The following is a 26,790-nucleotide window of genomic DNA, read 5'->3' as shown; positions in this document are numbered from 1 at the left end:
CAATTTAAGTTCTAGTTGGGCTTTAGCCCTTCTGATTTTCTCTCTGCCTGATCTCACTTCATCCTTGTAGTCCTCCCAAGATGCCTGCTCCTTCTTCAAAAGCTCGTATACTTTCCTCTTTTTTCCCCAAGACCCATCCACATCTCTCTGCTCAGCCAAGCTGGTTTTCTTCGCCGAATCATTTTCCAGCACACAGGGATCGCCTGCTCTTGCACCGCCAGGATTTCCTTCTTAAAGAGCATCTAGCCCTCTTGGCTCCTTTGCCCTTTAGGATTTCTTCCCAAGGAACTTTATCAGCCAGCCTTCCAACAGTCCAAGGAGCCCCATTCCATCGGTGCTGGATCCCTGCTCCTGCCTTAGGCATGTGTGTGGTACCCGCTGCCTGCGGGCGGCAGCTGGAGGGTCGCATCGTCACGACAACGCGGAGCATCCACGGTTTCATTTCACGCTACAGCTCATTAACGCCACAGTCAAGGGGCTCCTTTCCCGTTCATGCCTATGGGATCCAACCGGCACATCGGAGCCTCGGGCGTCCCCGCCCCGCAGCGTCCCGGGGGCGGAGCCGCTTTATCCTCCTCCTCCTCCTCCTCCTCCTCCTCCTTTCCTTCCTCCTTTCCCGACATGGCTGCTCCAGCAGAACTCGGCGGCCTCAGCGACGAAGCAGCCTACGGCGCCTGCTCGGAGCCGGACGCCAGCACGAAGGTGGGGTGGATGGAGGGGACGCCCCGGGGCTGCGGCAGCGCTGCCCGGTGCCTGCGTGTCACCCTAGCGCCGCGCACGCTTTGCCGGGCGGACGTGCGGCGGCTGAGAGGCGGCATGGGGCCGGGAGCGAGAGCGGGCCGGGCATCGCTCGGCTGGGGACTGGGGGACACGGGGGTCGAGGGACTGGGGGTTGGGTCAGGGGGTTGGAGCTGGGGGCTGGGGCTGCTCTGTGCTTGGCCACGGGGTGACTGGCTGGTCTAGCGGCTTTTCAGCCGGCACACATCAGGGCTGCCAAAAAATCCTCCCAAATTCCTTGAACGTATTTATTTTTTATTTAACCTTGTAATTGCATTTTAGTTGTTCTACGTCTCTCTACTTTTTTAAATATGTTTCTCAAGGCAATCCTGCTATTCACTTTTCATCTACTGAGTTGTCCATTAGCCCTTGGTATATAAAGTTAACTGTGACTTGAGGAAAATACCCTTATGGAGTTGCAGGCTGGTTTCACTGCGAAGATATCCTCAAGCCTGACTGAAATTCAACACCTGTGCAATGAAATAATAAATATGAGTTCAGTAGCTTTGCTCTTTTCAATTTCTGTGTCTGCTGGGATGCCTGCTATCGAATATTCACATGCCTAGTGTGCTTGCTTGTGAAGCAGTTCATATGCAGGACAGCTCCAAAAAGTTGACCACAATAAAAATGATACCCTATATCTATTGAGTGATACCAGTGGTGGTATTGTTCATTTGTTTTAAACACTTTGTTACAAAGGCATAATTATTCAATACAGATCTATATGTGTAGGATCAGGGTAAAAGGTTTTATTTTCACTATCGTAGTACTCTCTCTGTTGCTTCTAAACCTGATAGGTTTGGATTCATTATTAACTAACATCGTTGCAAATACTCATAAATGAAATTCTGATTCAGGTATAAACACTAACCCTTTTATTCCCCCCAGGATTTTATGTTGCAGCAGACGATGTTAAGAGTAAAGGATCCTAAGAAGTCACTAGATTTTTATACGAGAATTCTTGGAATGACGTGAGTAGAAGTTGTATGTCACAATAAGTTTGGGGTTTCCTACTGTTCTTCTGAAAAGTTTTTGTTAGTTTGATGTAATTATACTAATTGGTCTAACTGCGTAAACAATGCTGGCCCGTCAGCTGATGCCCAGTTGGACAGTCTGACAGTCTCTGAGCATAGTTAATGCCTAAGCTGCAAATGAACTAATATGGGCCTGGACTGGAAATTTCCTTTTTTCTTAAATAGGTCATTAACTATCAGTGTACAACTTGCTTACTTCCTCCTCATTGAGCCTGCAGCTAACTAGAGTTAAGTTTTATGACAGTGCTTATGATAAATCTTGAAATTTCAAAGTTTTCTGCTAGTCCTCAGAGGTGTCTTATGACCACCTCCAGTTGTAAGAGATCAAAGCAATAGCAGCTGGAGAGACTAAGTCCAAACTGAAACTTTTGGAGAAGGCTGTTGGGAGGCAGATGCTCTGCAGTAGCTTGATATGCTAACACTAGGGCTTTGTGCAATCTTGACATTTGAAATGAGGTATTTCAAAGCATATTCTTAAAGACCTATAAATGAGACCTATAAAGACCTATGGTCTTAAAGACTATAAATGAGTCCAGTAAAATAAACTACTTTCACTCCAGTGAAGATATGGGTGTAAGAAAATAAAAATTAAATACCTAGTAAGCTGAAAAGGAAATTGGATTTGTTTTGCACACCTACTTGTTCTCATTAAACATTCTACATAAACATGGTTTTAAGTGTGCCACGCTGTCTCTGGAATTTAGGAGAAAATACAGATGTATAAAATATTTCCTAGGAAAATAGGTGACTCCTGCATCAAGTGAAGGCATAGATTTCGTAAGCAGCTTTTTCTCACCTCAAGTATTTTTCAGTTGATTAAATTGTCACATTTGAAATAGATTTTATCATTATACCTAGCTATTGAAATTGTAAAAATATTTCATCAATATTTCATTTCATAAAGGTATGCTTATGTTTTAAACTTGCTGTATTCCTAAATACCTTTTTGTAGGTTTGTAATGATGTTCTGGAATGTTTCTATGTGATGGGTCAAAGTTTAGCTATTTTAAGAGAGTGAAAAACAAATGTTTTTTAGGAAAAGCAAAATAGCAATAGCTCTTTCATGGGGGAGGCACCTTGGTTTGTTTGTAAGCTACTTCATGACCTTTTGAAGTTTACTATTTCAAAATAACTGTTGCCATTTAGACTGCTGCAAAAATTTGACTTTCCCACTATGAAGTTCTCGCTCTATTTCCTGGCGTATGAAGATAAAAATGACATACCGAAAGATAAAGCTGAGAGAACAGCTTGGACATTCTCTAGGAAAGCGACACTTGAACTAACGCAGTAAGTATTAATATAATGAGAGATGACATTTAGCTAACAGTGATTAAACAGAAGTGGATAAGAGTAAACCCTGTTGAATACAAAATATAATCATTACCGTGGAAACATCTTCACTGTCATACAGCCTTAAAATATGTCTGAGATCTTGCATATTTCCCAAACTTAATCTTTCTCTTCCCACAGCTCTTTGAAGCTGCTAGATGGACAGAGGAACATAAACATGAAATAATGCTTGCTGTATTCTGAGTATGCATGCTGTCTCTGTAGGAAAGCCTAAAAATTTAGGAAAACCCATTGTGTTTAAAACTTCTTTGGGATCTAATAATGTATAACTTTTGCTTTTGGAATCTGATCAAAAGAAGTATTAAGTCAAAACATACAATTAACGTAAACAGGACAATTTGGTTTATGCTACTGATCATTGTAATTGTTCAGAAAAGAACCTCCCAAATTCCCAGCTGTCTTGCTTGGCTTTAGGACCTGCTACCCTAGCTGTTCCCTGGTGATGGCTAGATAACCTGACTCTTGCAGTGCAATCTTCTGTTTAATCGGAATGAGACAGGAAGGTCTCTGACTCATTCAAATGTAGAGCCTGAATGCCAGTGAAGGGCTGTGAACATGGCTGGATTACTGTGGAGACAATCCATAGGACCTGTGACTAGGGAAAATATTGATAGGTTAATGAATGCAGCAAACAGCTTAAATTCTCTGATTTCTTAGGGGAAACAACTTATCTTTCTAAGGAAACTAAACATTTAGGATTTGTTAATTTCAACGCTTTTCTTAAATATGTAATAATTGCTTCTTACAGCAACTGGGGCACTGAAAATGATGAAAGTCAGTCTTACCACAATGGCAATTCAGATCCCAGAGGATTTGGTAGGTCTTCAGTTTTGTGTTTGTAGTTTAAGCTTTGGTTTATTGTGATTACATTTTTTTCTCTCATGTATTGTGGAAAAATGGAGTCTCAGACCTTTTTTAGAAAATATCTAGATAAATTCTGTGCAGACGTTATTGGTGAGTATATACTGCAGGCTTATGAGAAGCAGTAGAGAAAATATTTTAAACTTGTATGTCTGAAAAGACCTTTCTAGTAGGTTATTTTGAAGAAAACATACTAGCACTAAGAAAGAAGGGAACTTGCATCTCATCCTTTATTTCTTCCAGCATGAATGCTGTGAAAGATTATGAAAATGGGTAAACACCTGTGTTGCAGAGTAATGAGCCACAATTACAATTTTTTTTAAGAATCTAATCTGCTGGCAAGCAAACACATGACAATGGTAACTATTCAATGAAGAACTTATGTATCAGGTTTTTATGGTGTTTAGACTGATTTACATTTGGATTTCTATTCTAATAACCTACTTTTTACCCATTTTAAGCTAGCAGGAGAGTTATGTTTGTAGCACTGAAGACAGTGCTTGTGTGGCTTGATTTGATATTTTGAGTGCTTGAAAGGTCACTGGCTTGTGAAATAAATTTCATACTCAGTCTAGCCACTTGACATTTAAACAGGCCTTGCATAGTGCTGGTGTTAGTCTCTACAAATACAGTGTTAATGATGAACTCCTTGTACTGTTGAACTGAGGAAATGCAGCAAATTTTGAGAAAGGAAATACAAATAAAACAGTTTGATTGAAAATCTTATTTTTGCCTACTCTAGATAACATTTGCATCTAAACAGTATGAGGTATTTTAACTCTGAAGTTCTTGCTTTAAAAGGCATTATCAAAAAGTGAACTTTCTGAAGGAGAATAATGTTAATAGCCAAAATGCTGTTCTTTCTGGAAGCAATATTTTTCTCGCATACAGTCATATCTTATGTGAACTACGTCATGTAAACTTTTTCCTAGAACACCTAGCAGTACTTAAAGTGTACTTCACTCTTTTTACCTTGTACAGGACACATTGGAATTGCTGTCCCTGATGTCAATAAAGCTTGTAAGAGGTTTGAAGAACTAGGAGTGAAATTTGTGAAGAAACCTGATGATGGTAAGTCTTGATCAGAAATGCGAGTCAATCTTTTTTTTCTGTTTTCTAGTATGTTCTGCCTAGTAGATCATAGAATCATAGAATAGGCCTTGAACACCTCCAGGGATGGGGCATCCACAACTTCCCTGGGCAACCTGTTCTGATGCCTCACTACTCTCATGGTGAAGAAATTCTTCCTTATGTCTAGCCTCAATCTGCCCCTCCCCAGCTGATACTCGTAGATCTTATTGGAAAGCTGGTTAATACATTTCTAATAGTTGCGATTGGTTAGAAGCTTCTAGAACCAGTTACCCTGCAGTCTGTTACAGTGGGCAAAACTGACAATGGGTCCATCTCAGTAACAACAGTTAACCCATGTAGCTACATGCCTTCTGTATGTAGTCTGACCTTCACAAAAATTCTTCATGAAAAGACCTCATGAGGGTTTTAGGACTGAGGCGTTCCAAAACAGATATCTAATACTCAGCAGCAAGCACAAATCTGTGATACTTCTCCCTTCTGGCTATAGAAACTAGACTGTTGCCTGTATTAATGCTGGGGTCTTTTAGTTTGAAAGTGACATTACTATATGAAACTTCAGTTTACACATACTGCAATTGATTTAGATTCCTTGCTAGAAGAATAAGAACAAGTAACTGAAAAAAGACTGATTTTCATCTTATTCGCTGTGTTCTCAGCTGAAGCAAATGCAAGAAGTACATCTGAAAATTTGACTTGAACACAGATGCCTTGATTTAAGAATTGAACTCGGTATTTCTAGCAGTTTAGAGTTTCCAAGCCCTTTTTAATTTGTTCAGCACCTGGTGAACCTTGAGTGACTTGAAGTGAGAGTTTCTGGGTTGGATCATGTCTCAGTGCACACCTCTAAGTTTGAAGGAGGGGAGGGAAGCTTAGATTGTAAATAGAATAAATCCAGGAAAGAACTCTTGGGAAAAAGTTTAAGCAGCTGGGTGGTATGGGAAGTAGGGCAAAGGCTGTTTTTTAAGAAATAAAACTGATGCAGCCAGGGAAGAGGAAGAAGTTTTGAACTTCATGTTCGTTGTTTGTGGAGCAGGCTGAGAAACCTAATGTTGTTTGGATTTTTTTTTCTTACGTTAATGAATCAAACATTACTCTCTCAGAAGTGTTCAACTAGAGTATATTAAGAATTAGGTTGGGTTTTTTTACAGTAAATTGCTTAATAGAGCAAGTATTAATAAAAGGGTGTGGTTAACGCCTTAAGATAAAATGTTAAGCTCTGTTATCCTGACCTACTGTTGAAGACAACTTTTGGGGACCCTGTCTTATCCAGTAGCATTTTTCCAACGTAAAATTTAAAGCAGTCCTGCCCTCAATTTCTTTTTTATATGAAGTGATGTAAATGTGTGCTGTAAACCCCATCAGGGATAGGGGAGAGACAAGCAAAACCCAGTAATGTAAAATTTCAGTGTGCAGGCAGGAGTGATGGGAGATGAACAGGGTACAAGAATGCAGGATTTTATACTGGCAAAGCCAGTTCAAGAGAACGTCAAAACATCCTGGAGCACAAAAGTATATTCCTGAATTAAGAGAACATTTACAGGATTGTATGCAGAAACCTATCTGAATCAACCCAAGACAGGATTTTTAAGTGACTTTAAACTGCAGCTTTGTTGAAAGTATGTTTGACAATTTAGCATACAAAGATCTAATTCTGATTAAAAACTAATCTGGATATTTACAGAATGAGCTGTCTAAATTTGAACTAATTCTCATGCAAATGACAAAAGGAACATACTTTTCAAAGTAATCTTATTTGACATTACGAACTAATCATGTAGTCTTAACTTTATCTTGTATTTTTTTCTAATAGGTAAAATGAAAGGACTTGCATTTGTTCAGGATCCTGACGGCTACTGGATTGAAATTTTGAGTCCTAAACACATGGTGACTCTCACTTAATTCTGATTAAGTATATCACATATGAGGTGCACGCTTTCAGTCCCTTGGAGAAAATCTGTAGTTTGTGAAATTCTCACATAATGGAAAGGAATCGGTTGTGTTCAGTCTCCTCTAAAACTATTCCCTGGAACCTCGGTGTACTTGAACTGCTCCTTTCTAGTCCTGTGATGCCACTGCAATTTGCGTACAATTAGGAATCTTAACCATCTCTTGGAAGGCACTTTACGCAGATTCTCCTCTTGAACATTGATTATATAAATATTTCACTAAACACTCTCAAAAGATATATGACCAGAAATTCACTGCATCTCACACTGTTTAACTAACAACAACAACAGCAAAAAATCCCATGTTGCTACTGATGAGCTTCAACAAGGAGGAAAAAAAACCCCAAAACTTCAGAATACTTTTTTATGAAGTTAAAAGTTCCTGAAGGCTCATGCCTGTCTTGTATGCCAGAAAATAAAAATGTCAGACTAACTTGGACTTGAATAGTAAGCATGCTTATGAAACTCCTAATCTTACTTATGCCAAGCAAAACTCTTTAAGAAGCATCCTTAAACAGCCTTGCCTGGAACAAACTGTGGAGGCAATAAAACAATGCAGCAGAAAGAATTCAGTCTCCCAGCTTCTGCCTGAAATGATTGACAGGCAATGTAAGAGGTCTCAGAGTTGCTAACTTGCAATAGTCCTTTTTGTCTCTTCCAGCACTAGAAAGAACTTGCTCAATTTTTGTTTCAATAAAAATTTCGCTACATTTAACTTTAGTGCTCTGTATGTTCTGCATTAGGTCTTTAATGAAAAAGAGTATCTGAAACATAAGTTTCCTGTTGGTACATGTTTTATCTGCCCTCTCAGATTATGTGACAGTTACTGAAATTATGCTTTTAAATAGCAATGAAAACAGGTAACATGTTACACTAATTATTTGATTTTACACTGTTCTACTTTATGAGTAGTGTAGAACATGTTTGATTTTGAAATCTAGTTGTTCCTTCTAACTAGGAAAAAACCCTCTGCCCTGCCTTACTGTGGTTCAGGTAGCACTCCAACTAAGTTTTCAGTTATGTGACTATTGAGTAGTGTAATGGCTTGCAGTTTCACTTCCAAATAAATCACTGGTAAAAAACCACAAAATGATTTTAAAAGCAATATGACCTGTTTGCTTTGCTGATTGTTGAATCCTAGATAACCAGAAGGCTGTTTGTTTTGGCTCAAGATTGTTGGTTTTGGTTTGGTTTTTTTGAGAAAGAAATCTGGTGATAAAAGAATATGAATTGGGAATCCAGTAGTGAAGAAGGTAACTGTGTGACTTGATTAACAGGATGTTTTAGTAACTTGATGTGCAAAGTTAGTAACTGTCAATAACTTCCTGGCTTATAAATTAAAACAGAAATGTGGAAAGTATTGCATTTAATTTCTACTATGTAATGAAGATGCTAATGACTTAAATGCTAAGTGTTTCTGTTGCATCTCCTTATCTGAAAAATTCTTAATTCTGTCTGCCTCATCTTAACAACATAGCATATCTAAACTCCATAATTTTAAAGAGCTCCACATGAGAAATAATTAAACTTAATCCATGTCTTTTTTTATCCTTGGAAATGAGCAGCAGATTATATGGTTTGTGGGAGCAATGCCAAGTATATTGAAAATTAATTGGGACTAAGATAAAGCATGAAGCTGGTACCAGGCCTATTAGAATAAACATTATTAAAAAGACATCCTTCATTGCCACAATGCTTCATCTGAGCCTTAGGTCTTGGAAAAAGGAATGTAAAAACTATTGCTTTGTTTAATACTCCCTGTGGATGTGCAAGCAATCATAAATTCATTGAAAGGTAGACATAATAACTCATAATACTTTTTTTTTTTCTAGTTTTGTGTTTGTTATATGAAGCAACCCTAATACTTTAAGTTGTCATTAGCAAGATATTTTCTGTCTGGCATCTACAGATACTTTGCTTTACACGGTGCATTATCAGTATCATTCATATATACAACAGATTCTTTCCCTTCTTAATATTTGCCAAGTGGCCTTATTTTCTGCAAGAATAAACCATGAATTCATGGTTGCATTCTCTATTTCTGTTCTTCTATGCTTCCAGAACTAATACCTACCAGAAAGTTAGGGCTGGCATAGCTGACTCATGAAAACCTCACCCTGCTTTAAAAAAGGTTCATGATACTGCAGAGTACCTTACAGCAGCAATTCACAGAACTCTTAATTTGAAGACTATTTTAGTTTAACTTCAGTGCGATACCTTCTGAAGTTAATAGGGTGAGAATAGTGCCAAGAAGCATGGGAGCCATAGGAGTGAGACAAAGCACTCAGTTGATAGTAGCTTTCGTAATGATAGAATGGTTTGAGTTGGAAGAGACCTTGAAGATCACCCAGTTCCAACTCCCATGGGCAGGGACACCTACCAGACGTACAGTGTTTCAATCTGACTTGTTTCACTGCACTTCAAAATACAGGTGTGACTGGAAAAAGCTATTGACGCCAGTTGTATGGAATCCAGTAATTAAAAACTGGGATAGTTTGTAAATCAGATGAGTAAGTCAATAGGGTGCACATGGATAGTTCAGTGGGTAACTACACAGGGAGGAGCAGGCTCTGTCAAATATTCTCTGCTTAGCATTCAAAAGTTACTCCAGGTATGTTGGCTAGTGTTGGAATGACCTTTGTTTTCTTTTTATTTTATGTTCTTTACACGGTGTAGGCAGTGTGTTAGGTGAAGTAATAAAGAAGAAACTAGTAAAAAAGCACTGGCGTCTACAAACTACTTAGCAGTATCATGAAGTGGGTGAGGTAAAAGGGTTTTATTACAAAAAAACCCAAAACAACTTACTGCTGCTTGCCCCACTGAGAACTAATGGAACACGGTACTCTCATTAGGAAATCCAAGAATAAGCTACAAAAAATTCTACTTAACTGCTTACTATTTTAGTCTGCTACAGTATTAAATATATTTAGATGTAAAAAATTTTTTGAAGTTATGTAATGATCTTGCTGATTACTGATGACACTTCCAAGGGTACGCTGCTTTTCTGCTAAAGCAGCATGGAATTAAATAGTATGTAGTGCTTTGCCACTTGGAGGGCCTACGCTTAGGCCTTTGTGTCATACAGGAGAAATAAATCTAATGGTAATGTAGAGACCACACCCACATTCTCCTTCCAGGCGGGAAGAGGTTCTCATGACTTGGGAAAGCAGAACACACACAGATGGGCAAGCACACTGTTACACAAAGGAGACGTGTTGGATGTAGCCAAGCCCAGCAGATGGGAATCAGCGGGGAGGGTTATGTGTAGATCCCGTTTTGCAAGGGCTGGGTGTTTGTGCATCCCTGGTGTCTGATTGAGGTTCCTGCTTCTGGAGAATGCTGGTCCCTGCTGCCAGGCTGGCTGCTGCCTGCATGCGAGACGCAACCAGGATGGAGACACATACTTTAACGTTCTGTCACAGTTTAACCAAAATAAAGCCAGCCCAGCTAAACTGAGCAGCTAAAACGTGGTGGTTGAGGTTCTCACTCCGTCATCACCCTCCCTCCAGAGAAAAATGAGAGTAAAAGGACTTGCGGGTTGGAAACTAAAACTACAACTTTAATGAAATAATAGTAATTATTAAAATATTAGAAAATAATAGAACATATAAAAGTATATGAGATTGTGCCCCCACCCCACTCCTTAATGACTATGTCACCATAATACTGCAGAGCAGACAGAGGGGAATGGGTCCATGGCTAAGAGGGAGCTGGACTCAGGAACTGGATTCAGGAATGCATCCCCAGATTAGGGGAAAACAGAAGTAGTCCTTGCTGGGTGTTGGTCATTGCAGAAGAGAGAGCGTCATGATCTCTCAGCTTCATACTGATTATGAAGTATATGGGATGGAATGCTCTGTCAGTTTAGGGTCACCTGCCCTATTTGCACCTCCTTGCAGGTGCGGCCTTTTTTCACCAGCTTGAGGATGGCTTGGCTACTATGGGTATAAGCATTGACTTATACATACCAATGCCCTGCAAAGTTATTACTTTGGGAAAAGAGTGCTGTCTCGAAAACATAGTTAGCTTTCAGAGTATGAAGTTACTTAGAATGACTTAGGACAGGCTGGATCAGTGGGTTGAGGCTAGCAGGATGAGGTTTAACAAGGCCAAGTGCCAAGTCCTGCACTTGGGATACAACAACCCTGTACAGCACTACAGGCTTCAGAAGAGTGGCTGGAAAGCTGGCTGGCAGAGAAGGACCTCAGGGTATTGGCTGACAGATGACTGAAGAGGAGCCAGCAGTGTGCCCAGGTGGCCAAGGTCAATGGCATCTTGGCTTGTATCAGAAGCAGTGCAGCCAGGAGGATGAGGGAGGTGATTCTGCCCCTCTACTCAGCACAGGTGAGGCCACACCTCAAATCCTGTGTTCAGTTTTGGGCCCCTTACTACAAGAAGGACCTTGAGGTGCTGGAGCGTGTCCAGAGAAGAGCAATGAAGGTGAGGTGAGGGGGCTGGAGAACAAGTCTTATGAGGAACGGCTGAGGGAACTGGGGTTGTTTAGCCTGGAGAAGGCTGAGGGGAGACCTTATCACTGTCTACAACTGCCTGAAAGGAGGTCGTAGGGAGGTGGGTGTTGGTCTCTTTGCCCAAGTGATAGGATGAGAGGGAATGGCCTCAAGCTGCACCAGAGCAGATTCAGTTGGACATCAGGAAAAACTTCTCCACTTAAAAGCGTTCTGGGGCACTGGCACAGCTGCCCGGGGAGGCGGCTGAGCCCCTATCCCTGAAGGTGTTTAAAAGCCGGGTCGATGAGGCGCTCAGGGATGGTTCAGGGGCATCTGCGGTTGGACTCCATGAGCTCCAGGATCTCTCCCACCGACCGACCCCCTCACGGGCCGCTCACGGCACCAGCGCTCCTTCAGCTCGCCCCGCCCGCCGTGCGTCACCGCGCAGGGGCAGGGCCGCTGTTGCTAGATGACGTCAGCGCGCCGCTTGACGTAGCGACGGCGGCGGGGCCGGGGGCGGTGGCGGCGGGGCTGGTGAGTCCCGAGGGCCGCGGCCCGATCCCCCCCCCTTCGCGGCAGGACCCACCGGGAGCGGCCGGGGCAGCGCGGGCCGCCCGCGGAAGACAGGGAGGGGACTTCACCGGGAGCGGCTTTTGCGGGCGAGCGGGGAGGCCGCGACTCCAGGCCCTGGCGGCCCCGGGCGCGACCTTGGGCGGGCACTGCCGCCCTCTCCGCCCCGCCGGCCTCTTGCGCCTGCCGGGCTTCTCCCCCTCCTCCCCTCGGCTGCATCAGAAGAAGCGTGGTCAGCGGGCGAGGGGGGCAATTCTGCCCTTCTGCTACCCTCTCGTGAGACCCCATCTGGGGTATTGTGTCTAGTTCTGGAAACCTTCAGAAGGATATGGAATGGTTGGAATGGGTCCAGAGGAGGTCTGCAAGGATGATCAGAGGGCTGCAGCACCTCCCATACCAGGACAGACTGAGAGAGTTGGGGTTGTTCAGCCTGGAGAAGGCTCCGAGGAGATCTTATAGCGACCTTCCAGTACCTGAGAGGGGCTCCAGGAGAGTTAGGGAAGGACATTTTACAAGGGCATGTAGTGATAGGGCGAGGGGGGATGGCTTTAAATTGGAGGGGGAAGATTTAGGTTAGACACAAGGAGGAAATTCTTCACATTGAGGGTGGTGAGGCACTGGAACAAGTTGCCCAGGGAAGTTGTGGATACCCCATCTCTGGAGGTGTTCAAGGCCAGGTTGGCTGGGGCCTTGAGCAGCCTGGTCCGGTGGGAGGCGTCCCTGCCCATGGCAGAGGGGTTAGAACTGGGTGATCTTTAAGGTCCCTTCCAACCCAAACCATTCTATGATACTATCATTACGAAAGCTACTATCAACTGAGTGCTTTGTCTCATTCCTACGGCTCCCATGCTTCATGGCACTATTCTCACCCTATTAACTTCAGAAGGTATTGCACTGAAGTTAAACTAAAATAGTCTTTAAATTAAGAGTTCTGTGAATTGCTGCTGTAAGGTACTCTGCAGTATCGTGAACCTTTTTTTAAAGCAGGGTGAGGTTTCATGAGTCAGCTGTGCCAGCCTAACTTTCTGGTAGGTATTAGTTCTGGAAGTATAGAAGAACAGAAATAGAGAATGCAACCATGAATTCATGGTTTATTGTTGCAGAAAATAAAGGCCGCTTGGCAAATATTAAAGAAGGGAAAGAATCTGTTGTATATGAATGTTACTGATAAGGCACCATGTAAAGCACAGTATCTGTAAATGCCAGACAGAAAGTATCTTGCTAATGACAACTTAAAGTATTAGGGTTGCTTCATATAACAAACACAAAACTAAAAAAAAAAAAGTATTATCATTTGAGTTACTATGTCTACCTTTCAATGATTTTATGATTGCTTGCATATCCATTCAGGAGTATTAAACAAAACAGTAGTTTTCACATTGCAATGAATTTATATTGTGTATAAATACAATGAATTGGAATGAATTTATATTCTATTGTTATTGTTGTTGTTATAAATATTTTATGCTTTGATAGTAAACAGTATTCTCAGAGGTTTTTCTGAAGTCTTAGTCCTTAGGTACTCTTTCAAGCTATGTGCTGCTGTGATTCACTGAAATGCCTTTTGGCTTAGAAGCTGTCATCTTGTCAGGCCTGACCCTAACCTGATGTTAACTTGTTTGCAATTTGCTGGTAGTCTTGCTTGCCCAGCAATACTCTTTGCTGGTGTTATTTTAAAAGCACAGCGCACAGACCCCTCCCAAAGCTCTATGCTGGCATCACTGATTTTTTTTTTTTGTGTTCTTTAAGATTTAATTTGATCCTACTCGCAATGCAGGTGTGTTTGACGTGTCTGCTGTTACAAATACATAAAACGGGTGCTTGAAGTGCACTGTTCTGTTGGGGTCTCTTCGCTCATGTTTATGTAAAAAAAGTACTCAAATTATTTTTCTAAGTGGCTTTTGAATACGTTTTGACAATGAAAACCAATTTAATAATATAGTCTGCTTGTAAGAATGAATTGCATAGTATGGGTTATTCTCCAAACCCAGGAGATTTGCTTTGTCAAATACCTGTTTTCAGTTTGCTGGATTAAGATGCGATTACCTTCCAGTTCATGAGACTACCTAAAAGTATTTTTTCTTCCTTGTCTTCCTTTGCCTGCTTAAACATACACTGTAAAGGAGAGTAGAGTGTCTCTTATGAGGCAATTCATAGATCAGTACATCAGCTATTTAGCAAATTAAATACAGTTTATTTTTCCTGCTGACATGTATGATAGGAAGAATAACAGTAATTTATACTTGTTGAGAGAGGCTTATTATGTTGGTTATGTAGTTAAACAAATAAAGCCTCTATATTTCTTTACTTCCTCACCCTACAGTTTTGTGTTGCTTTCCTGTTTGTAAAATTAAAGGCTTGCACCAGAGAAGGATCTATTGCCTAGAGTATTGTAACAGAAACCCAAACACAGACGCCCCTCACCTCCCCCACCAAAAAATCCCCCAGACCTTTAGCTAGGCAAGAACACTAGGCAACTACGTACGTATAGGGAATAAAACGTGTGTGATACAGGTTGTATAGACATGGTTTAATTAGGACACCCTTGTGGGAAAATGGTGTTCTCGAGGACATTAATGCTGTAGCAGGGATATCTGGGTGAAATTTTTATGGCTTATAATGAAGAAATGAATGGCAATATGTTAGCATCGGTTTTTGATGGTTAAAAAAAATGAATGGTCAAAATTAAACTATAACAACTCAAAAAAGAGAAATTCTAATGCTATGTTCTAGTGTTAGTAGAAGTTTTTTTGCATAGAATGGAGGGTTTTTTAAAGAATTTATTTCACACAAGTTTTAACTAAGAAATATACATCTCACTTTTGCCATAGGTGCCATGCTCTGTGTTTCTGATGGTACACATTTCATGCATTGTTTCAGGAAATGGTACAATTGTTGCTGTGCAGCTGGATGTTGCTGAATAGCATTTCTATGAGCTTGCTGTTCAATCTGTACATCATTCAGAATGGCGAAGAACCCTAATTTTCAGGAAGCCGGTCATCTGCCTACAGGCTACGTCCACTGTAGATCTTCAGATAGCTTTACTGGTGAGTGGACCACTGTATTTTCTTGATATTTTAACTTAATGGTTTAGTTGCATGCCATTTTAACCAGGTTTATCTGGTGCATTAGTACTTATTTTGTAAGTGTGTGACTAAATAATCTGCCATTGCTTTGGTACAGAGAACAAATACAAAGCTCACTCCTGCTTTTCTGTCAGATGAAGAAACCTCTAAGCAGAACGTAAAACAATAGCACTACAGCTCTTTAGTAGTGGGAATGTGTTTGCAGATGAGCAGTTCATGACTTTCCATTTGCTTTAAGTCAAAACACTTCAGTATTAAATCGTTATTTAGAATGCTGTTATTGAATGGTGTGGTTATTTACCATTAACCAGAGTTAACACCTGCTTTTCTTTTAATCTGTTCAAAACAGAAGGTTTGATTCTGTGAATTTAATTTACTTGATCTTTCATATTATATCTATAAATTTGTACTGCATTGATTACCTTATTATTATTGGATACTAAGCATTAGAACATGTATATTTTCGCTTTATATTACAATCTTCACTTATAGTCGACTTTGTTATTGTTATTTAGAAGCACAAAGGAGCTTCTGTAGTGAGGGTTCTGACGGAGTCAGAGTATTTACTTGAGTTATACTCTGTGTATGTTGAAATATTTACTAAAAATTCCTATCTCCTGAGATGTTCCCTTATTGTAGAAGAACTTGGGAGAACAAAATATTTTTGTGTAAAGAGACCTGAATATCCATTAAAAAACAAACTATGATTTGAAACAGTGATATGTTTGTACAGTAGCCTTACTGTTGCATGTACCACATGTACCACATTCTGTGAGTCTATGCCAACAATAATTGTAATTAAAATAATATGTTGCTGGAATTGATTTAAAGCATAGTGAAATATTTTATGAAGTAATGAATTACAAAAAAAATGAAGTGCTACTTAAATGCTTTCTAGTCAACTGAAGACAAATTCCTGTTTCTAGATAAAATAGCAGTGCAAGAGAATCATATTTATGAAAATTCTCTGTATGTAGTTCTGACAAAATCGGTATTGTCTTGATAGGTACGAAGTAGATGATAAAGGAATTGAGTGTTTCAAGGGTATGAAATTATATGCTTGGTTTTTATAATCCAGACTTTTTTTTTTTTTTAATTGTAGCAATAGTCTGTTCACTTGCAATTATTTCTGAAGTTTAAATAGGATTATCGATTATGTAAACGTTTTCCACTCATTTTATATTAAAAAAATTCCAAACTTCTATTAAACAATTTCTTAAATTCCTTTTTCTGTGCCTGCTATGAAAAGTCTCCCGTGTTTCATTGAAACAGCACTGCTTTTCAGAGGACTCTTAAGTGATAGACAAAGTGAGGGAGGGAAGTGACTTCGTACGAGTCTGTATGCGGCTCCATTTGGAGAGTTCTTTAGTAAAGATGCCATTGGTGTTTTGCTGTTGTTGTTGCGTTTTCTAGGTTACATTTTTGTGTGCAGTAGCATGTTACAGACTGCTTATTGAAAAGAAATACAGCATGCTGAAAACTAGGGGGGAATTGTTTTTCTAGTCATGACGTGCATCATGTAATATTGCATATTGCCTTATGTGATGAATCCTAGGCTGTGTTTCTTACATGCTCACTGTTGAAGTGGGCCGGCCACCAAGAAGCTTGTCTGCTGGTGGGATGTTGGGTGGAAGTGATTTGTAGGCCTTCTGACTTAACAGATACCTTTTGAGATTGTTGCAGTTTTAATGGTGCCTCAAACTCACTGCAAAGACACTTTTATTTTTGTGGCATGAGTAGAACTGCAGCAGCTGACTCCTGGAGTGGTTAATTTGCTCTGAATACCTCCTGGAAATAGGTTATGGTGCTGGCAAGAGGTTTGTAAATGTCTTGGCTTTTTATTGTGAAGCTTATTAAATGTTGTTCTTTGACTATCAGGAAGAGTAAATGCTTGTCTTCTCTGAAAGAGAAGATATTATTAGATGACAGAAGATGCCAGAGGCATCTTCAGGAAGGGTTTTGCCAAGATCCCAGAAGCATCTATCTATCTTTTTTATCATAAATAATACTTCAAGTTGCAAGTAGAAAAATATATCTTTAGCTGTACAGGGAAGTTGTGAGCTCATAGCAGTTTAGCACAACTGAAGCAATGTATTACTTTTTACTTCCTCAAACAATAAATGTGCAGATCACTTCAAGGATTGACTGAATTGGTACCATTAATTAAGCCAGTCCGAGAAAATCTGAAATCATTCATTGTTTGGTTGTGTATTTTGAAGGTGGGACTGCTCTTGTTAGGCTGTTTTATGTGGAAGATCCACAATACAGATTAAACTTGCATTGTAAATGCCTAGTAGTAAACAAATAAGTTTGAGTGCTTTTTCAGTGTACTGGTGCTGGTTTCCAGCACTTTGAAACATTTAAAAGGTTCCCCAGCCAGAGGCTTGTAGCTATCTTTTGAGTTCTGTATTCCATGTGTTTAGCATGCTCGTGTTTGAAACTAGAAATTTAGAAGAGTACATTGATTGCACCAGAAAGTTGGGGAGTGTTACACATTGAAAAAATTCATCTGGCAGCTTACGCACAGGGATTTCTAAATTTCTACTTTCATCACTTGCTGTAGCTCAGAGTCTTCGTGTTTATAGGGGCTGGCATTATTGGCTTATTAGCAAGTATCCCCAGTTCAGACTTTGCCCTCTTCTGTACTGATCCTTGTTTAGAGAGAAGTTGATATACCTGGAGAGGGAAGTGTTCTTTTGATTTTTATTTGTTTATTTAGCCTGAAATGGAAACAAATTTTCCCTTGAACTTTTCACAGTGTTGGCAGGTGGCAACATCTACAGCTACTGGAAGCAAAGAAGTGTGCAGCTGGTGGCATTTCCTTATCTTTACCAGTTCTATAGTCTTTCAGTTCCATTCAGACAGTAGTTCTTATTTTTTAGAGATGTGACTAGATAAAGGAAACAAAGAAGTAGCATGTAGGAAAAAAGGAAATTAAAATAGATTTTAAAACCAAAATAGAAAAAAGGAAATTAAAATAGATTTTAAAACCAAAAGGTGCCTCTATTTGTACATGTATGAAATACCACAAATGAACTTCCCTATTAATCAAGATCAGAACTAGCAGCAGAGAGAGAGACAGTACAGAGTTGGCTGATAATATGCATATAATACACGTAACTGGGTTGCCTGACTGTTGTGTATGAAGATCAACAACAGCAATTACAGACTTGTGAGATACAGAAGTCTGGAAGGAGTGTTAAAGCTTGAGATGTGCAGCTTAGTAACAAATGTCCTTTTGTTTACTCCTTCAGTGTAATAAAACCTTTTCTATTTTGAGGGCATTTCAATTTTAATTTTGTCTATAAAACTCTCAAGTAATTATGTTGTGATAATTGTTATTGCTAGTATAAATAGGTGCAGCTGGACTGATGCGGTTAAGTTAATCTTACTTGTTACAAAGTAAATGTTACTGGAAGCGCACATTGCATAAATCTGTTCAGTGTAGAGTTGTCTTAACTAATTGTAATTTAACAAGTGCAAATGGAAGAAACAGTTTGTTATTATGAAAACCTATAAAAATAATTTAATCTTGTGTCAGGATAGAAGAATGACTGTTAAGTATTCTCTGTTCCCACAGTTAGGCTGCCTCCACTGTCTTGGCTGGTATTGCTGGTTCCATGCTGTAATGATTACACAGGGACACAGCTACTAATTCAAACAGCAGAGACAGGCTGAGGGAAGTTGGGGGTTTGTTCCCATTTGCCCTGTGATCTGTATTATCAATTTAGTATGTGAATTTTTCCCTTACTTTCTATATCTATTGCTTTTTCTAGTTTAGTTTGAAGTTCTTTGGGACCATGCTTCTACAATACCTTGATTTTAGGTTAAGTCTTTCCATGTTTTACAGAAGCGCAAATAACACTTAACCCTATCGGCACGTGTTTTCTTTACTTTGTTGGGGTAGAAATGACTGGAAACAGGTGTGTATTTTCTCATGAAATAGAGCTTAAATATGCATTTATGTAATGAATGTTTCATTTGAAAGATAATCTTGTTAGCTGTGTGCAGGATATGGCTTCATCATGTTCTTGCTTCTTGTGGTACACTGTCTTTCTTCAGCACTAAGTATGTGCCCGTGTTGGAAAGTGGCTGGTTGTCAGAGCACAGAAGATGTCTCTGAAAGTATGGATGGTTATTATCTGAAACAGCCTGCCTCTTTCTTTTTTTATTTAAAAGTAAACTGAAGTGTAACAATACAAGATGATTTAAGACCTAGGTTCTCCTGTTGATGCTTTTGCCACTGAGAATTCAGAAAGGTGCTGTTGCTGAAATAAGCCAAAACCAGCAAAACTTAAACCACCTGTAAATTATGAAGTAACAAAATAATTCCATAGAAGATATGACTAATGCATTAATCTGTATTGTGCGTTAGTGGACAATCTACTGTTTGATAACTGAGAGGTATTAGGAGGCTTATTAGATGTATGAGGGAACGAGAAGGCATCAAGAAAGCCAAAAGGGTAAGAAAATTGCATTGTATGTTGTAAAGCTTTGCTCTTTGACAGAGATTGTATGCTATTTGTTAAAAGTTATCCCAACTGCTATTTTCTCCCAGTTCTGGAAAGTTGATTGGAATTCTGCAAAAACACTGATGTTGTTACTTGTCACGGTTTTTGATAGAGACTTGGGAGTTAAGACTATCCTTAATTGGTAAAATTATTTCTTTCTTTATAATTTGTGTGTGTTTTATTGCAGATCAAATTGCTTTCTAATTATAACTTAATTATAGTTGTTTAATTTTTAATTTTTTTGTTGGAAGCTTTTTTATTTTAAGTGAATGGATTGACAGAACAACAAGGTGACAGAATTCTCTGAAATATATTCTGTCAATTAGGATGTTGATGCAGGTTGCATCGAGCCCTGCTGTAAATTAACTTTACTAAAAAAACTCTAGGTTTCATTTTCCTTATAATATATGGTAACTTACACTAGTTGCTTTTTTTCGCAGTCACAGCTTGGTCTTTGCCATTTTTTAATATTTGTGCCCTTTATGATAACAGTTATTTTCTTTTTCCCTTTAGGCTACCAATATCACCATCCATCCAAGATGAGTAACAGCCATCCGCTTCGCCCTTACACAGCTGTGGGTGAGATTGACCATGTTCACATTCTATCAGAGCATATTGGTGCTCTAATGAATGGGGAAGAATATAGTGACGTTACCTTTATTGTGGAAAAGAAACGTTTTCCGGCACACAGGGTGATCCTGGCTGCTAGGTGCCATTATTTCAGGTGAAGTATAGCTTTTTGTCAGGTTCGCAGGAAATTTTCATGCAGATAGGATAAACATTGTTTCTCTATGAACTTTTCAGGGTGTAATCATCTGTCCACTGAGTGTGACCTTTTCCGTGTGAATGTTTCCCAGCACATCAGATCATTGTGTCCAAATATAAAAAGATAAATACCATGTCATGGTGTTATTCTTTTGACCTTCATTAAATTGGATTTTGAAGGTAGTTTCACAAATTTAAGAGAGAGAACTTCAGAACAAAGTTCTGCTGTAAAATTGTTTTGATTTCTCAGAGTATGGATGATGTGCTTCCATGGAAATACTCGATGAGAAAGTTTAATTTGGACGCATTGGAATTGAGTATTTAAAGAGTTTTGGCTGATACAGGTTAGAATATATATTTTAAAATGGGAATAATACTAATCCGGCTTTTTTAAGAGGTGGGCCTTCTTCACTCTAAGTGTAATTACTAGAACTTCCTGCCAATCTTCCAGTCAGAGGGATAAGCTAATAACTAAACTCAAGCATGAATGCAGATTCTGTTTAAACTGTATTATCATATATTAAAAAAATTATAAATACTTGGATTTTTTCTCAGATTACGGGATTTCATCAGAGTGAAGAACACAGGATCACATATCCAGAGAATGATAATCTACCACCGCTGTTACAGTAGTAGATTTACTCGTTTCATTGCTTTCTGAACATATTTTGGGTTTTTTTTTTAATTTCTCTCTGTTGGCACTATATTAAAAAAAAAAAAAGGATGAGAATAGTATCTCAATTGTTTTGTATGATAAAACTTGGTGCATTAGGATATTATTCTTTTGCAGCCGCTTCCAGAGCAGAGTGGTGCTTTAAATGCCAAGTATAAGAGGATTTGGTTTATAGATCCTTAGACCATACACCTTTTGTATTCCCTTTGCTGAAAATAGTAATTTATTCTTTTCTCTTTCTGCTTTTTGCATTTTTTTTTTTTTTAAAATCAGGATACAAATTTCTCTAATTTTATCTTCTTTATAGAGCATTACTGTATGGTGGAATGAGAGAATCGCAACCTGAAGCAGAGATTCCTCTTCAGGACACCACTGCAGAAGCATTTACCATGCTGTTGAAATATATTTACACTGGTCGTGCTACTCTACGAGATGAGAAAGAGGAGGTTCTCCTGGACTTCCTAAGCCTAGCACATAAATATGGGTTCCCAGAACTAGAGGATTCCACCTCTGAGTATCTTTGCACAATCCTTAATATTCAGAACGTCTGTATGACATTTGATGTTGCCAGTCTTTATTCCCTTCCCAAATTAACTTGTATGTGCTGTATGTTCATGGATAGAAATGCTCAAGAAGTACTCTCCAGTGAAGGCTTCCTATCGCTTTCTAAGGTATATCTTTTGTTTCCACATTTTCCCCCAGGAATGTTAATCTGTATACAACTTCATGATAAAATACTAATGAGGACACCAAATAACAAGTTTCTGTGTATTTAACAGATATTGTTTTATATTGGTGAAACTGTGACAGTTGAAAACATTCAAGCCAAGCTGAACTGAAAATCCCGATGATCTGTTCTGAATATTTTAGATATTTAGTTTTGACCAGTCAGTGTAGCTAAACGTAGTAAATCTGATTGGGTATTCTGAAGTGTGAGAGCAGGCAATCTAATCTTAATTTGACTTTTTTTCATCTGTTCTTGAAATAGAGTTTGGCTTCTGAATGCTGCTTAGGGGATATAAAGTAAAGATTTTAAGATAGCAGAAGATACTCGCATTGTATTAATTTCTTGATAAGGGATGAGTGGCTTTCTACTCTGTAAGTTAGAGCATTCTAGAGGTTGCTGTGATTTATATTGCTGATTGTCATCATACTCTCATATTGCATAACATGATGGTGTTATAGTGTGGTTTGTTGTTTGTTTGGTGTTTTTTTTTTGTGATGATGGTGTTTGTTGATGCGTAAGTATTTGTGCCCAAATCAGGCTAGTCAATGACACTGAAGTTTTCCACTTACTATGGAGCGATCTTTGGGCTGGATATAATATTGATAGTGTTTCAAATGATGTTTGCATGAAGCAGTAGGGCATCTTGAATGAATGATAGCTTAATTTTATTTTTTTAAGTGTTTTTAGTGGAAAAGGTGTGATGGGTCTACTGTTTGAATAAGTACAAGACACAGTGCTCCACTGACTAACTTACTAGTTGTGTAGGGGAAAAAAACATGTCTTTTTATTTTTTTTATCTCTGCTGTACTCTATCATGCAGAGTTTGTTAAATCTGAGCTCTGAGAGCATATTATCAATAAAGACATCAGTGGACATCATTCATTAGGAAGCACATACTTTATGACATCATTCTGACTTATTTCTTGTGGTAGATTTGTAACATTACCTATTATTTACATTATAGGTTATTAAGTAACTAAAACAAGCTACAGTTTCAGGTAGTCAGTCCTTTGGAGATTATTTTTAATAACTACAAGTTAGAATAACCATTAATTTTTTCCTTATTTTAATCTCCTCCCGCCCTCTCCTCCCCTTTTAAGAAAATTTAATTTTATTTCTGTGGGTTTTTTTTTATGTTTTTCTTTTCCAGGCTGCTCTTCTAAGTATTGTATTGAGGGACTCATTTGCAGCTCCTGAGAAGGACATTTTCCAAGCTTTGATGAATTGGTGTAAACATAACCCCAAGGAAAACCACGCTGAAATCATGCAAGCAGTACGTTTGCCACTAATGAGTCTAACTGAACTACTAAATGTTGTAAGACCTTCTGGATTGTTGTCACCTGATGCCATCCTAGATGCCATTAAGATTCGTTCTGAGAGTCGAGACATGGACCTCAACTACAGGGGCAGGTTGAGTAAGCATCAGATTTTTTTTGCTTGTTTGTTCTCTCATTTAGGATGTAGTTGTGTATTAAAAGGCTTACATAATGAAATACCTGTGTTATTGTATTGTTCTTGCCAATTTCTGTTCCTCAGATAATAATAGTTCAACATTGTTTCTGTGCTTTGTATCTCAGGATATTGCTTGAACATAATTGTTTAATAAGAGTGTGTTTTCCTAGAGGAAGTACTGTTTTAATACTAAACCTTTTGCAAAAAAATAAAAAATAAAAATGCATTGGCTGTGTGATACATGATATTTAAGTGGGTCTGTATTGATAGTGACTTGTTTTCTACATCATGAAGATTTTAATTTTCACTATTTTTTTTCTCTTACTCTTTCCATGCTTGCCCAAATAGTGTAAACAAGTCTTCCAAACTTGCGTTGATGGAAGCCTAAAAAGAATGAGAAGTCTTTTGTTTGACTTTGTCTGTGCTCTCTGTTAATTCAATCAGAATACCTAACACTGAGCTTTAGAAAGCTATTGTTAACTTATCTAATGTGTGATTTAGAGAGTATTTGCAACACAGAAAAGAATAAAGTTAGAATATTCTTTGAGAGCCTCTACTGTAGTACATAAGCCCTGTGAAAGAGAGCTGCTTTTTCAGAACTGTCTTCCCTTTGTTCTCTCTTAGAAGTTACAGATATTAATATTGAAACATATGAGTTAATACAGGATATTGTGAAATTCTTACCTACTGCAATGTTTCTTACATTGATGAATTGAAAAAAGTTAAATGGCTTTTTTAACTTTTTTTTTTTTTGCATATTTATGTCTCCATATGCTCCTATTCTCAAAATTTCTAGCTTTGTCAAAATCACAGCTTTTTAGGGAATTGAATTTTGGTATTGTTCCAGTACTAGTTCAGACACTTGGAACTTTTTCATTTCGTGGAAACATTGGTGACCACTTGCAATTTCTAGTTGTGCATTTGATGTTTTTATGGAATAGTACTACAATACATTTGAAATTTTATCACTTCAAATTGTGTTCTTTCGAAGTTAAACTTCACATTCTGTTAATATTCATACTTCTTTTGCCAATTTACCTGAAGATTTCAGGGGCAGCTTTTCATCATTTAGCTTTCAGATTGTTTTATAGGTCTCTCCTCAAACAAGGCTCTTAAAAATCATGGTGGTTCATAGCTTATATAGTAATCAAAATAGCTTGTACAGCTCTACCTCTGTATACACCACTCTGCAAATTCATGATGCATCCACATCTTGAACATTTTATGTAATTTTTAGTTTCCTTCCAGTTCAAACATGAAGACCTCCAGATGAAATTAGAAAAAAAAATCTCAAAGGGCAAAAAATTATGGGGAGAGGTTAATCACGAGGAGACACTAAATATAGGAAACCCTTAAAAACAGGTGAAAAGCAATGATTGAATGAGGAAGGTACGATAGAATTCTCTAAAATTATGAAGGGGACTGAGAATATAAATAATACAAACTAGTGAATTATCATGATTTATTATTACAATAAAAGACCTAGGGGGCATCAAATGAAATGGAACAAGCAAAATTCCTAAAGTGGCTCTTTTGTACTTTTGTTTCTCCTTAAGCATGCATTTGTGACTAAGAAAGGATACTGACAATAAATCTTTGTTCTGACCTAATGCAGCTGATGTCCAGAACATCTAATTTGCAGTATGAGACTGTAAAAACTAAGCAATTATTTCCTTTTCTTCTTAGTACCAGGGGAAAATATTGCAACAATGAAGTATGGAGCACAGGTTGTAAAAGGGGAGCTGAAGTCTGCTTTATTAGATGGAGATACTCAGAACTATGACTTGGATCATGGCTTCTCTCGACACCCAATCGATGATGACTGCCGTTCTGGAATTGAAATTAAACTAGGCCAGCCATCAATAATCAACCACATACGAATACTCCTGTGGGACAGAGATAGTCGGTAGGTGCCAGGTTGATGTAAAAAGGGCAGGTAATGCCTTATGTACTGGTATTAACATATCAATGTGAAATACTCATTAAATATTTTATACAAACAGCGTTATAAAATGTTGGAGATGACAATGACTAGTTTTATTTGAAAAAACACTTTTTTTTTTTCTGTAGGTAGTTTTGGTTCCTTAACACAAGACCATATTTTGTGATATCCAACTACCCCATTTCACTGTATTTTATGTGTCTTCATTAAGCAGTTTATGTTAGCAATGACACTTTCTGTAATTTAAATTAGTTTAATTGTTTTCTGTTTGCCACTTAGTTTTCAACCACTTTTATTTCAGTTTGAAAAACAATACTGAAGTTCTTTTGCAAAAACCATAGTTTTTACATATTTACATTCCAAATGTTGAAGAAATGTTTGGTCAGATTTCTTCCATGTGTCAAAATTGTAATGAAATAGCACACTTCAACAATAATTCAGAGATAGTAAAATATATTTAGAATGTGAATTACTGACTGATTGCAGTAGTTATTAGAAGCCACTTCCTGATGCAACTGGTGAAGTATGGACTATCATGGATACCTTAGCCAATTAATGCTTAGCAGCCTTTAGGTTGTTATGGAATGCATGAAAGATCAAATTCTGTGTATTCGAACAACTGAGTGACTGCTTAAGCTGGAAGATTGCAATATTCTTTTTCTCTGACAAATTTAATATATTAATTTTATAACTTGCCGTGACAAAGATTTTACAACTTAGTAGACAGGTCATGCAGGTATTTATAAGCAATTTTGTATTTAAAAAAAAAAGCAAGCTTTTTGAACTTTTAGCACGTTATTACCTTTATGAAAAAAGATTAATTTTATATTGTTTCCAGACTAACAATTTAGAATTGCAAACTAGTTGCATTTTGGTTTCTTAACTAAGCAGTGTTATTTTGGAACAGGCTGTACAGTTTTATTGGGTTTTATTTATTGAGAATTAAAATATTTAAAAAATATTAATTACAGTTATTAATGCTTCAAAACAAACTGCATTAATTTTTAGCTATGTAATTGTTTCAAGTAGGTTCTCATTTAGATTAACTGAATTATGTGTTTCTCCTTTATTCCTTTTGGAAAGCTTGGAAAGTAAATCTTTGAAAGTACGGGAACTACTTCATCCAGTGTTCTTCTACTTGTCCTAGAAGATCAACCAAATTTATAAACCAATTATTAGCTAATTCTATAAAATTTGAAGTAGTATTGGACATGTATGAATAATGAGGAGTGTTCTAGCACATTTAGAGATCTTGTAACTGGTAAAATGTCCCTCATCTGCAAGACGTCAATTGGCAGCTACTCAAACTTGGGGAAGATCCCTTTTCTTTTGGACAACGTATTAAAAAACTTTTCTGTTTCATGGTGTCCTGTTTCCTTCCTTTGAAATTTGTAGAACAAATCATTGTAGGTGCCAGAATGTCAGATGAGGTGGACCTTTACTCCAGAGTTCTTTGTCTTCATAAAACACTTAGAGTACAGTGAAACTGAAAATCCAAAAGAAAGTGTAAAATTTAATACCTAAGATGTCTTCTAACCAGTGTTTTTGACAATCCA

General features: G+C 38.2%; 2 protein-coding genes across 4 annotated transcripts in view; both read left to right on the top strand.

Moving 5' to 3' along the window:
- The first annotated feature begins 588 nt into the window (after nt 1-588).
- GLO1 (glyoxalase I) lies at nt 589-9,091 on the top strand. The gene is made up of 6 exons (XM_054063758.1): nt 589-702; nt 1,666-1,748; nt 2,958-3,098; nt 3,910-3,977; nt 5,004-5,093; nt 6,925-9,091. The coding sequence occupies exons 1-6, from the start codon at nt 622-624 to the stop codon at nt 7,011-7,013; spliced, it is 552 nt and encodes a 183-aa protein (XP_053919733.1). The 5' UTR covers nt 589-621; the 3' UTR covers nt 7,014-9,091.
- Nucleotides 9,092-11,993: 2,902 nt separating this feature from the next.
- Nucleotides 11,994-26,790, top strand: part of BTBD9 (BTB domain containing 9) — a 124,452-nt gene continuing 109,655 nt past the window's right edge. The window contains exons 1-6 of one of the 3 annotated variants that reach the window (XM_054061558.1): nt 11,994-12,042; nt 14,959-15,125; nt 20,189-20,399; nt 21,421-21,784; nt 22,991-23,255; nt 24,979-25,198. In XM_054061558.1, the coding sequence (XP_053917533.1) occupies nt 15,044-15,125; nt 20,189-20,399; nt 21,421-21,784; nt 22,991-23,255; nt 24,979-25,198 (1,142 nt within the window). In that variant the 5' untranslated portion in view covers nt 11,994-12,042; nt 14,959-15,043. Of the gene's footprint in view, nt 12,043-12,126; nt 12,319-14,941; nt 15,126-20,188; nt 20,400-21,420; nt 21,785-22,990; nt 23,256-24,978; nt 25,199-26,790 lie in introns of those variants that run through there. The other 2 variants (XM_054061557.1, XM_054061559.1) reach the window with 2 other exon arrangements.

This window comes from Cuculus canorus, chromosome 3 (genome assembly GCF_017976375.1).
Source record: "Cuculus canorus isolate bCucCan1 chromosome 3, bCucCan1.pri, whole genome shotgun sequence".
In the NCBI taxonomy this organism is placed as follows: domain Eukaryota; kingdom Metazoa; phylum Chordata; class Aves; order Cuculiformes; family Cuculidae; genus Cuculus; species Cuculus canorus.
Note: the sequence above shows the minus strand (reverse complement) of the source record. Positions and strands in the feature narration are given on the sequence as shown.